This window comes from Centroberyx gerrardi, chromosome 13, assembly GCF_048128805.1.
Source record: "Centroberyx gerrardi isolate f3 chromosome 13, fCenGer3.hap1.cur.20231027, whole genome shotgun sequence".
Classification (NCBI taxonomy): Eukaryota; Metazoa; Chordata; class Actinopteri; order Beryciformes; family Berycidae; genus Centroberyx; species Centroberyx gerrardi.
Genome location: NC_136009.1, coordinates 13,385,378 through 13,398,409, shown reverse-complemented (window position 1 = coordinate 13,398,409; position 13,032 = coordinate 13,385,378). Strand labels below are relative to the sequence as shown.

General features: G+C 40.8%; 1 protein-coding gene across 1 annotated transcript; it reads left to right on the top strand.

Annotated features, from left to right (window-relative positions):
- The first annotated feature begins 7,496 nt into the window (after positions 1-7,496).
- On the top strand, positions 7,497-12,092 carry LOC139929253 (phospholipid hydroperoxide glutathione peroxidase-like). Its single transcript, XM_071922103.2, has 7 exons — positions 7,497-7,593; positions 8,711-8,805; positions 9,184-9,328; positions 9,933-10,084; positions 10,893-10,917; positions 11,059-11,118; positions 11,555-12,092. Exons 1-7 carry the CDS (start codon positions 7,528-7,530, stop codon positions 11,585-11,587), a joined length of 576 nt encoding a protein of 191 aa, XP_071778204.1. The 5' UTR covers positions 7,497-7,527; the 3' UTR covers positions 11,588-12,092.
- Positions 12,093-13,032: the final 940 nt, after the last annotated feature.

The window sequence follows — 13,032 nt, the reverse complement described above, 5'->3', positions numbered from 1 at the left end:
AAATTATGTCCAATCAACTGAATCTCCAATCAAGACTCCAATCAAACTATAGAGACATCTCAATGACATTCAAAGGCATTTGGAGGAACTTTAACTCAGTTTGGAGCGTGTCTGCAAAGGGAATGAATACTTGAGTCAAAACATTTCAGCTTTTCATTTTTAAATCATTTTTAAAAATGTGTCAATTTAAACAAGCACAGATCCTGTACAGACCCACGGTGCGTATGTTCAATTCTATGCACTGAAGCACTGCGACACGGTTAAATTACCTAATTCCACTGTTACTTAAATACCACAAGGTAATAACATTACCGTTAAAGTTTGTAGGGCAGCAGAAGACGTGTTACTATTTACGAATCCTGTTACTAACACAGGCAAGTTTGGAGCAAATTGTGGAATGTTAAGCTTCACTTTTGTTTTCACACCGGTAGACTCCGTGGATTTAGTACAACGCTGCTGGTCTGTGCATCTCCAAACGACAAATGTGATGTGATGCATGCATCAGAGGTATAGATCAATTTCTATAGGCCCTCATCTCACGGTGGGCATCATCTGACGAAGCGCATCATCTCACAAAGATGACTGACTGACCTGAATTTGCCTGGGTTCTTGTGTGTAGATCACTGACCTAATTTAATCCATTTTTAATCCACTACATGTGGAACATGAGGGTTGAATAATTTCCGATGGTACTATATAATGTGCCCATCATGGTTGTATGGCCATTCGTTGGCCATACCACCATGCATTATAATAGTGCCTTTCTTTGTTTTCATCTTGATGAAAGCAGACATGCCCAACATTTGCTGTCACTCAAGAACTCAAAGAACAGCCTGCCCAATAATAATCATATGATGGAAAAACACCAAATTTGCATTTTACTTTCTGTGACATATCAAAAGTTTGCATAACATTCGGCGTGTGATAGAAACATAGCTTATGTGAAGGCACATAACATTTCCTGCGAAAGAGGAGAAGCTTGCAAGTTCATTTTCACTACACTGTGGGATATAAATTAGGTTTTCAGACAGCATCTTTGGAAAGATGTTGCTTGGTGAACATCATAAGGTACGTATCCCACCAAAAGCACTGTGGGGTGGGGGTGAGGTTGTTTATTCTTAAAGGCTCAAAGGGTTACAATATCATGGTTAACAGCAGGTTTGGCACTGGCACCTATTATTGCATGTATTTGAAGAGAAATTGATTTTGGGGATGGATTTAAGAGATATGGGTGCAGGATGCAGTCTGTGGGCTGCCAAATGCCTGACAGAAAAGGTGGCAGAATAACTGTCCTGATGGTTTGAAGACATGGCATGCATGCCTGGCCTTTTCTTGTGTGGATACTTTCTCAAAGAAGATGGGGGGATAAGGAGGCTGATCTGGACTATTGAGATGCAGCCATGAGAAACAGACTGGAGAATCTGTTGCCTTGCCAACCGATCCCCTTGGAGAGTGTGAGGGTTAAAATGTAAAAGAGTCTCTGCCAATGCAAATATAGGTTGCCATCTGTTTTCATTACAGTTCTTTGTCACATACTCTAAAACATGTAACAAAGTACTGTATGGTGGTGTAGGTGTTCAAATCAGTAGCCTTTGGCAGCGTAATCTTGCTTTGATTTTTCGATGTGAGAGTAATAGGCATAGCTGGAGAATAATGACAAAACCATCCGTTTCCCTCTGAAGCGAATGGGATACGATAACAAGAAAAGTCATGTGGGCTCTCCCACAGGTATAACATATTTATTAGTGGCACCCTAAGAATTAAACAAATCAATGTGTGTGTCCACATTGAGGACACATAGGAGCCTTTTAAGACCCAAACACCTTCAAATAATATAATAATAGTAATATAATTTTTTCAGTAGAATCTTGGTGATCTAGGAATTTAAGTTTATGTTAATATTGCACTTGTTGCGAGTCACTCTACATAAGAGCATCAGCTATTGTAAATGCCTGAAATGTAAAACGTAGAAATTCAATGCGTGCAATCAGTCAGCGATTCAAGTCATGTGTTACACCAACATAATCAGCAGAACGCATGCCACAAAGCATATTCACAAAGTGTAATTACATATCCTACAATGAATGTTAGCTCCCAATGGTCAAACCCAGATGGTACCAATTGTAACTCTACCTTCAAGTACTCTCTTTCCCAATTTCTGGGAAATTGGGAAAAGTTTTGTGGTCAACTTGTAACTGTAATTCTGTCTCAGACTATTCCTCTCCAGTCGAGCCAGCAGATATATGGCCAAGGCAAGAAGACAGCAAACTTGTTGCTTAGGAACAGTGAGAAATAACCCTAACTTTTCTTGAAGCATCTGATCTTATCTCCCATGGTGCGGGTAGTTGTTTGTGTGTGTGTGTGTGTGTGTGTGTGTGTGTGTGTGTTGCGGGGGGGATTCAGGTTTAACAGAGGTTGTTTCTAGGCAACATGTTCACTGTTTTTTATTACAAGAAAGTTGTTTGTTTTTCTGTTTTCCCATCTTTTTCTATTCATTATGGCCTGCCTTTTCATGAGTGCCATTCCTCCTCATTTAAACCAGACTAACTGATTCTCTGGTTTATGACCCAAGAAAACTCTTCGATGAACAAATGACAATAATAAAGAATGATTTACGCCTTCATAAACAGACCAAGAATGGCAGGCATTTCTTTAGTTTTACAGCATATGGGGCAGCATATACAGTCCAACCAAACACTACACCAGGTTATTTCACTGATTAGTTCCTCATCTCTGGTTGGAGGTGTGCTAATCAGTGAAATGAGCTGGTGTAGTGTTTGGTTGGAATGAAAACCTGCAGACTCTTGGCCGTCCATGGCTCACTGTTACCTATCCCTGATCTAGATGCATCTTCCTTTATCCCAGGGATGACAAACCACACCATCTTAGTTTGAAAAGTCAGCCTCTAAGCTTCCAATATATTATGGCACCAATGTCAAAGAAGAGACATGCAAGCTGTAACATTTGGGCTAACTGCAGCTTTTAGTCTTGTAATCTTGATTTGAAGTCACTGATAGGGTCACAAGTCAACACAGTCTGTCACCCTAAAAACGTTAATCGCACAGTGTTTCACATTATTCTCTTCTCGTTTTCTTTTTCCCAATGTACTGTATGTCATGCTGCATTTGTGCAATCATTATTTTTGTGTCAACGTGTCTTCATTTGGGCCGTGTTCATTCATCTCCACTCCCTCTATACACATTCCCCAGGCCTTTGGTCTGTATGCAGTGAATGATGTCAAAATAACGCAAAAATAGAAAGCCAGAGAGCCCCAGACTAACAGCTGGTTGGCTTCTTGATCCGCCTCCAATGAGAGCCGATCATTAAATTTCAGCCTTTTATCAGAGGCTAAATAAACAAATACATTTTAAAAAATAATGATTAAAAGCAACCTTTCTTCAGTATTCAATTCAATTGATATCTACTCTATAACAGAGTTGTTTGGATGACATATGTCATGTTGCATGATTCAGAGCCTAGGATGATGAAATGTCAGCGTGTGTGACCTTATTATCCTCATCACTTTAATTAGAGCTGTGTGTGTGTGTGTGTGCCGTGTGTGTGCATGACAGGCGGACACGGAATACCCCAGCATTTAACCTTATTCCAAGATATTATTCCAGCACCACAATGATGTGGATGCACTTTGTTGCTATGGGAAAAATAAATATGTTCAATATGACAATGTAATATTAATCAATTAGTGTTGCTTTATGTGTTTGTCCTTGGGTAATTTAGCAACACTCTTCTAATACTGCTGAGTGGAAAAACCCTTTGCACACCAAACACCTATTGTTTCACACAGATATACTTGTAGAGCAAACAGAACAGTAACTAATTTACATGGTCTCTACGTGTCTACACATACGCACGTGCACACACACACACCACCGATTGTGCTGATGTCTTTTTAAGTAGAACCTCCTTGATTAAAGTTTTAATTGGCTGTGCGAGGTGTTTAATTAGTGGCTTTGAACTAGGTGTTTCTAGTGGAAGCCTGTGGCAGACTTTCTGTTTTATCATACCGTAATTAAAAGCCTCTTCCACCGAAGATGTGACCTCCACACCACCTAAACAGTTTCTGTGCCCGTGTGTGTCGTGTGCGTGTGTGTGCGTTACATGGCAGACAACCCGCTGCTTCCACCAACAGAGAGGGCTGCATCCAATCTCCTGTTAATTACCACAGACAGTCATCTGCCCTCGTAACCCATAACAGCACAGTACAGCATGGCACGTGCTTGATCAAATCACCCACCTATTTATAAGTCTCAGTGACAATGGGGTCCCATGACACAATGCTGCGATGAACAAGCCCATGTGAGTCAAAGGTCCCATCTGGCACATACTGAGCTTCAGGGACAACACTTGATAGATTCCACAGAAATAAAATGTGACATTCTGCTTGACATTCAGACATTCAAAAATCTCTTCTTTCATAAAATGTTTAAAAATAAAATGGCAAGTAAATTAATAAAAAGGGAACTAGAAAACAAAAAAGCTAAAAGACAGCTCACACTTGTCTCAGTATATTTTAAAATGTCTGAAAAACCTTTGTAAAATATGTATTGTTCTAAATCTTCAATAGCAGGTGTTGATCTATTATATGAAATGTTCTAGAAATATATTTTTTTACAAATATTGTAATGCTTTAAAAATGTACACATCATAAAGTGTTCATAAAGAGTTGAACAAGCATATTTAAACACCTCTAACTTAGCTTTACTGTTGATTAGAAAAACCTCATGAAGCCTGGAAGCAAAACACATTCTCACATTGTTTGCTCCAATATTGACTTTTGCTCACTGAGTGTTGAAATACTAAAGATATGAAAATAGTGAAATAAGTCTTCAGTATGCATAGGAATGCTCTCATTGGTGTAGCTAATTCTTCCTGTTCTCACCAGCAACTCAGACAAGCACCACCACCTAAATTCTATAGTATATACAGATTTTTATATATTTTGAGACATTTTTGATATAGTTTGTTTAGTTTAGATCTGAAGTACACCTTACACCGTAGTGAGGGTGTCAATTACCATACCAATGACAAGGACAAAGACGCTATTTGGTTTTGAATAAGCTGGTGTGTGAACAAAGGCTTGGCCAAAATTATCGGTCTGCACATCAAATAGCCCAAGACCGGATAGGAACAACTCAAACCAGCAGCTCCCAAACTCACGTACACCTTTGCAGGATGAGGTCTAGGAGCAAGGGCCCCTGAACTGAGATGCATCTCTACCACGTGTCGCTGAGCTGAGCTTCCTCTTGCTGTCACACAAACACACAGCCTGTTATTCAGTTTGCCTTTGCAACCTCACAAGTGAATCGGCAACATCCACATTACCTAGAAACCATAAAGACTGAGCTGTGACGCAGACGACTGATATAGATTTGAGCCATGCAAGGGGCAACTAAGAAGCCAGTCACTCAAAGTTCTTACAGTTCAATATGAGATCAGCTGCCTGAGGAAGAGCTTTGAGCTTGAAACATAGCTGCATGTACGTATATAAGCCTTTTCTGTGTTCGTCCCTTGCTCACTTATGTGCTTTTGTTCACTGGTGTGCTTATATGTACAATTAATCAACTTTAACTTTTTGCATTCAAGATTCCTATCTGTTTATATTTTTTATTTATCTTTGGTCTACGTTGGAAGACCTTCCCCACTGTTTTTTATGTGGATATGAGATTTATCCTGGCCAGTATACTGTATTTTATTCAGACATTCATTTTTTTTTTTGCATCGAGTGACATGAATATCGAGGCCATACAGCAGTTTATCCTACAATTAGACAGCGCCCTCTTTTGGAAGAACGATAAAACTGCATCTTTGAACATACCTTGTTAACTGGACACTCTTATTTGAAGGCTTGGGCCACGTCAGAGGTTGAATTAATCTATATCTCAAAACTAACAGGAAAAAAGTCCAGCACTGTGATAGTCCATTAATTTCCAGCCAGTACTGTGCACACCTATTGTTTTCAAGCTTTAGACTGAAATGAGGGCGAAAGCAAAAGACTTTAATGCAGCCTCACTTTGAGCATAAAAAAAATCACAATAAGAAGTTAACAAAATACTCTTGAACTTCTTGAACACTTTGGTTTAAAAAAAAAAAATCAGTTATCCTCATCTCTGATCCCTAGTCTGCTTCAAGTATGCATTTACGTGAGGGTAATGCATGTGTGTGTGTGTGTATCTACTGAACAAGTCTGTAGGTAATGTAAGCAGGGCCTACTTTTCCATTGGAATTAATGAAAGAACAGCGCCAGTGCTTTTTTCACAGGTCTTTGGTGGACACGGGGGCTTAATGTATGTAAAATAAGTCAAAATTGATGTGCAATTGGATGTCACATGCTTCTTAGGTGTGTGTGTGTGTGTGTGTGTGAGTGAGGCCTAAATGTTGTCTAACAGCCTTGAAGCATAAACACACCACACGTCTTGATTGACTTGAGACTTGCCTCTAGTGACTTGTGCCATTGGGTTTTAGACACATCAGTCCCCATGAATAACAGTCTTTAGCACTTTTTGAATTTGCATGGCGGCATGCAAATTCAATTCAGAGTTCCAAACTTTTGGTATTGGCTGATAAAGTACCGATGCAATCCATTACTTTTACTGAACAACATAGACAAAGGCCAATTAGTTTGTGTTCATTAGACAAAAATGATTGACATGTAATCCATTTTCATTCATTGAAGAGATCTGGGTGAAAAAGGCACTTTGTACTTTGCATAAGAGAAGTGCTATGGAAACAAAGTTTATTATAAATATTATTATTGTATTAGCCCTTATATCTGCAATATCCCTGCACTGGTGCATCCCTAAGAGGTTGTGGTTCATGCAAACCTGGAAAGAAGACAAACATCTGGCTTGACTCCCAGCTGGCTCTTGAACTCACCCGGTGTCCAACTCATGCCAGTATCATGACACAACTGTAATGAAGAAGCAAGTTATTAGCCTAATATGTATACATACTGTGTTAGCGGAGTGTGAATGTATGCGTGTGTATGTGACTAGACACGTTATCCGTCGATTTCAAGATTGAATGCACTGGCAGGCAAGGATGAATTGTACCCGATGTTGCTCGTAAAGGTACTTACATTAACCTTCACCTAAATTATAGTTTAACTACTTTTCTATAGGCTTCCTCCTCGTCATCTATTGTAGCTTAGCAAATGGTAATGTTAATTACCGTGCACTACGCACTACGGTAGCACGGTGTAGGAGCATGAATGTAGGAGGCTGGCCATTCATTTTCAACTTCCGTACACAACATGCGGACAAGGACCCATATGGGTGTCTTTGTATTGCCAGTAGCGTTATTCTTGATCAATAAATAAAACCATAACATTTTCGTGAATAATACTCAGACTGTATTGAAGATGCTAGCCAAAAAATGAACATGTACCGCACTGTTAGGTTTTGGATTTACACAGTAATCACCGGTGAGTGATTTCAGGTGCGTCTGTTGCAGCGAAGCCCTCAGTGGGCGGGTTTGAGAATCACGTGACGTCACACGCCGGTGGTCGATATGTGGCTCTTGAGGCCGACAGTGTTGTTTGGGTTGTTGGGGAGCAACGGAGTCGTCAGAAGCATGGTGAGCATTTATCGCACGATAATATATATCTGCCTGTGTTTGTATGCCGTGGACAGTAATATTAATGTGTTAACTGAGGCCAGAGTGATGAACCGCAGCCAGGTCAAACTTAGGACTCCTATTTTTAAACGCAGTGCAACGTGCAAATCGGTCCGATGTCGAATCAACTAGTTAGTGCTGCAGTCCCGTTAGCTCAAGTAGCTAGCTAGGCACGTCACTGTGTCTGTGAAAGTCCAAGACATAGGTCCAAGAAGAGAGAAATATCTTTGTTTTTAATCTAACGGTACCCAATTAGACTAGTCTGCTGAGTCATGCTTGTTGAGTCATGCTTGTTCGGATATTGAATGCAAGTTGCTGCAATTCTTATTTATGAATGCGTGCTTGCAAAATGATTGCTGCACTGACGTTAGCTGTACTGTAACGGTGATGTTAGTTAAGGCAGCAAGCTAGTTGATAAATCATCGTTATAATTTATGGGCCAGGCCTATCGAGCCCAACTCCAGGAATGCAACAACATACCAGCACCGCTTAATCAAGGAGGTTCTATATTAACGTACTGGCCATAACTTCAGCTTCGTCTAGCCATATACCGTTAGATCAGGATTTCAAAATGTGTGTGTGTGTGTAAGAGAGAGAGAGAGATCACTTGATTTCCTCTTTCCTATGCAATACGGAAGCTGCCCCATTCATTTGCCAACAATCTAACTGTTAGATCTTCGAAGTTCATTGTTTGCAGTCTCCAGATTTTCCCTGCTTGGGATAAGACAGTCAGGTGCACTAACCGTGACTTTGCCAGTCCAAACCTGTCCAAACTGGTGATGGAAACATCATACATAACAGAACTAGCAGCAAGATCAAGTGAAGGAAATTAATGGGGACACAAGTAAATAGGGCAAAGTGCACTGAGTAATAAAAGCACATTGTTTCACTTCCCTTGTTTCACCTCCTCTGAATCTTACTCAGATCTTTATTATGGTTGCACAAGGTTTTGCCCTTTGGTTTGCTTTCATGGACTTTCATCACCCCAGATTAACCTGTACCATCTGATCTCGTTTTTTTGTTTCTTTCTTTCTCTCTCTCACACATGCATACACTTTTCATTCTTTCTTCTATGCAGTGTGCACAGGTGGGAGATTGGCAAAGTGCCAAGTCAATCTACGAGTTCTCTGCTAAGGACATTGATGGCAATGAGGTGTCTCTTGAGAAATACAGGTAAAACACAGGCAGGAAGGCTAGCTGTGTCTCATAGTTATCCATCACCATAGATTCTCACTGTTATCTGACCCTTCCATGCTGTTATCTTCCATGCAGAGTAAGCAACAACAACATCCTCAGAGTGAAGAATCTCTATCAATCTTTCTATCAGCAACAGCAGTCATCCTCAGCATAACATAATATCATGTATCCCTATGCTTTAAACAATTGTGTCTTAATAATCAGTGACTTTACATAGAGATTAACAGAGCAGAGAGTAGAACATTTCACACAGCCAACATAGACTTCACACGTTTGGGATCAGTAGGGGGGGGGGGGGGGGGGAATTATTTCCTCACTTTAACCTCTGTTTTTCTTTTTTTTTTCTCCTGCCAGAGGCTTTGTGTGTATCATCACTAATGTAGCCTCTAAATGAGGAAAGACCAGGGTAAACTACACTCAGCTAGAGGGAATGCACGCCTCCTACGCTGACAAAGGTTTACGCATCCTGGGCTTCCCCTGCAACCAGTTTGGGGGACAGGTAAGGCTGGGGAATACCTTTTTATAATAACACAGTGGCTTCTATACAAACAACAAATCTTTTTGTCATTTATACTGATCTAATGTCACAAGAATGTTGTCAGGCCACTCTGACCCTTGAACTGTTTACTGTTGGTTGCTCATCTTAAACCTCAGTTATCTTAAATAGAAGGCATTCCTTTGTGCAATGCAATGTTGTAACCTATTGTGTGCAGTGCAGCATTTTTGACCATAAGGTGAAAAGCTCAGGCAGGAGGGAGTCATTTGATTAATGTCTTGTTTTTGCATATCTCGAATTACATTGATTTGGTTAAAAGTGCTACAAGCCTGCTCCCCAGGTTCATATTTGAAATATGCAAAATTCTCGTGTACCTGGATAGTCTTTGAAGTATTTATGCAAGTGCAAAAAGCCGTAGCAAACCTTTCGGCAGTATGGGCCTCTGAAACACAAGAAATAGTTCATACTGTCAGCTTTTCGACAGCTTTGACATGGTGTGTACCTTATCATGCAGTCATCTTTACGCCGTGCACATTATTATTTGAGTGGCAATACCTTTTATTTCCAATTTTCTAACTTGGATGTGTCCCTTTTCTCTGTCATGCAGGAGCCAGGCACTGAGGCAGAGATTAAAGAGTTTGCCAAAGGTTTCAATGCAGAGTTTGACCTCTTCAGCAAGATTGAGGTGAACGGAGACAATGCTCACCCTCTCTGGAAGTGGATGAAGGCACAACCCAAGGGCAAGGGAACTCTGGGAAAGTAAGTTATTCTCCTCCTCCCACTGTTGTCTACTTACAAGAAGGCACATGACATTGCATATGTCAAATGAGTAAGGGCCAATGAAGGAACTGCACAAAAACTGACATGAGTCACTTAAAGGATGATTTTCTTTTGAGTTGTAGAGTAGCCTAGCCATTCAGGCCCTGGGCTCTGTCATGAGAAGCAATTTTGTTTCCACCTCACAATTGTTCATGTTTTTCATTAATATTGCATATTAGGCCCTTCTTCTGACGTGAGATGTTCCCAATTGTTTTCCTTGCAAAAGCAGCTGGAAGCAGTCAGCTCAGAATGAATGTGCCTTTAACAGCAGGCATACCCCATACACCATAATCATGCGCTCTCGCTCCCAAGCAACAAAGTTAAGAGCAGTGGCTCACATGCAGTTTCCTATGCAAAATTAAGCAATGTGGTTTAAATAAGTTTCAGAACAGTGCTGCCCAGAGGATGCCAAGTGCAAATCATCATGACTTCAGTTGTTGTGTTTAGAAACCAATATGAATACATTACATTTTCAGTGTAGTATTTTAGAGTCCCGTTAGCCTGGTGGGGGTTCTCTTCGGCTGGCAGGCTGCCGGGGCTGGACTGTGGTAGAGGAAACCCTGTAGTGGCAAGGCTGCACCTTTTTTGTAATGGTTGTTACTCCATCCTCTTAAACCATTTTCCTCCTCTTTGTTTGCCCCATGCCTGGGGGGAGACTGTAAAACGTCATAACATCTGACAGTAAATTTGTGGTAAAGTCATGCAGTCTCAGTGGTTTGTGTTCTGATGAGCTTTCCTCTCTCCACAGTAACATCAAATGGAACTTCACAAAGGTAACTCGCTAGAATAGTTGGTATCATTACTTTTTAGATCCATCTCCATTCAGATGTGTTTAAGTCTCGCTAGATTATTGTCCTGCTACAACTTTATGTGGAATGCACGTGCTAATGAGTTCATGTCTTATTCCCCTGCAGTTTCTTATAAATAGAGAAGGACTGGTGGTGAAGAGATACGGCCCAACAGATGATCCCAGTGTGAGTATCATTCACAGTCCGTTTGATAACATTTCTACTTGAAGCAAAATACTGTCCTTTACTTAGCTTGAGCCTTCCGGATGATGCTGGTGGATATGGATAGTAGTTTCTTCTTTAAAACATCGCTCATCTGGTGGTGTCATTGACCATACGAGCGTTAAAGTTGTAATGCTGCACTTCTCATTGGAGTGGCTGACCCCTAGGGGTTTATTCGGGAAACTTGCTCATTGTTGCATCATGTGTCTCGATTTATGTTGCTATGGAGAACGATAAGAATAAAAAACGGGATACATTCCAAAGCTTGAAATGTGTTTGCATGACACCACATTGATCCTCTGGTGTGTATGAGCAGAGTTGGGTCTCTGTCCATGGTGCTGCAACGGAGCAATTCTCAATTCTCCATTGTTGTCTAACTCCTGTTTATTTCTCCCTGCAGGTGGTGGAGAAGGACCTGCCCACATACCTGTAATACTGCTGTTTCTCATGTGCTTGTCTGACCCCTGACTTCTGCTATGGACTGCTGGGTATTGGTGGGTGTGTCTGGACCAGTGACGGCCTGTCTGTAAACCCACCTGTGGGGAGGGCAGGCCTGATGATCCCTAGCGTGCAACTAACCCCCAGAACCACCCACACAATACCCTGCATGAACATAGGAGCGGACACAGTCACTAGTCATCCAGAGAAGAGACTCCTCACAGCTTATTGTCAAATACTCAGCCATCCCTTTCCTAATAATAATGAATGCCATGTAATCCTTTCTGAATGTGTTCCTCAATGTTCAGTCACAATTTGTCAATGTGTAAACATGCATGAATTTGCTGTAGTGACACAGGCTGCCATAGCTTTCCCATCTTTCTCAAATGTAATGCTACTGATAATATTATTTGCACTGAACTTATCATACAGTCTGTCTGAAGTTCATGTTTCTCCTTTTTCATTTGATGAAGTTAGAAAATAAATTGTCTCCTACATGATGTGTATGAGTTTGTCAATTTGTATGTGCTTATTAAACCTAACCTGAGCCATGGTAATGGTAACCTGTTGGCTATGTTATAGATTATTGTAGTAGCCTATTTATTATGTTGTGCATGGATTATGGATCATGCAGTTCAGTTTGAACCACAGCGTGATTAGTGTTCGGTGGTAACGTGTTATTCTGTAATGCGTTATAGTTACTTTCCCCAGTAACGAGTAGTGTGCCGCATTAGGTAACAGCAGTAGGTAATATTACATGTACCAATAAAAAAAATCGTTACTGTTAGCATCCCCTCTAAATATGAGGTTGAAGTTAAATTAAACCAAAGTTATATCCCATATAACCCGATTCAATTTTATCATGGCATTCGTACTCCTATAGTTTTGAAAAAGTTTACTTTCTGTGGATGCAAGTATTCTCACTACTTAAAAGGATGGCAAGACATATACAATCTTTACCCTGATCATTATCACAGAAGCATAGAGAAGAGCAACTGAATTACCCAAATTACTCATACAATCGCCAATTTGGGGGGTGTAACGTAAAAGTATTACAAAAATAATAAAGTGTCACGGATTGCTTCTCCCATGGAATAATAAATAGGCCTTAAAGTAATAGCACTACGTATGAAATGCACAATGTGTAGCGAGTATAAGTTACTTTTTGAGTAACGAGGCCAACATGACGATGCTGTAGCGGCAGTGCGTGAGAATGACGCACCAGCTGAGATGAAGCACCGCTGGCTCTGGACGTGACTGACGCGGCTCGCTATACACAACGACAAATACACATTCGGAAAATTATGTAGTCGGCAATTCTATTCTAATGTTCAAGCAGTTGACATGAGAAGGAATCCAAATCGTGTCCACGCGCATACCACCGCATCGGATTCTCATTGACGAAGGACACGGCTGCGCGTCGTCGTCGGGAGCCGGGAG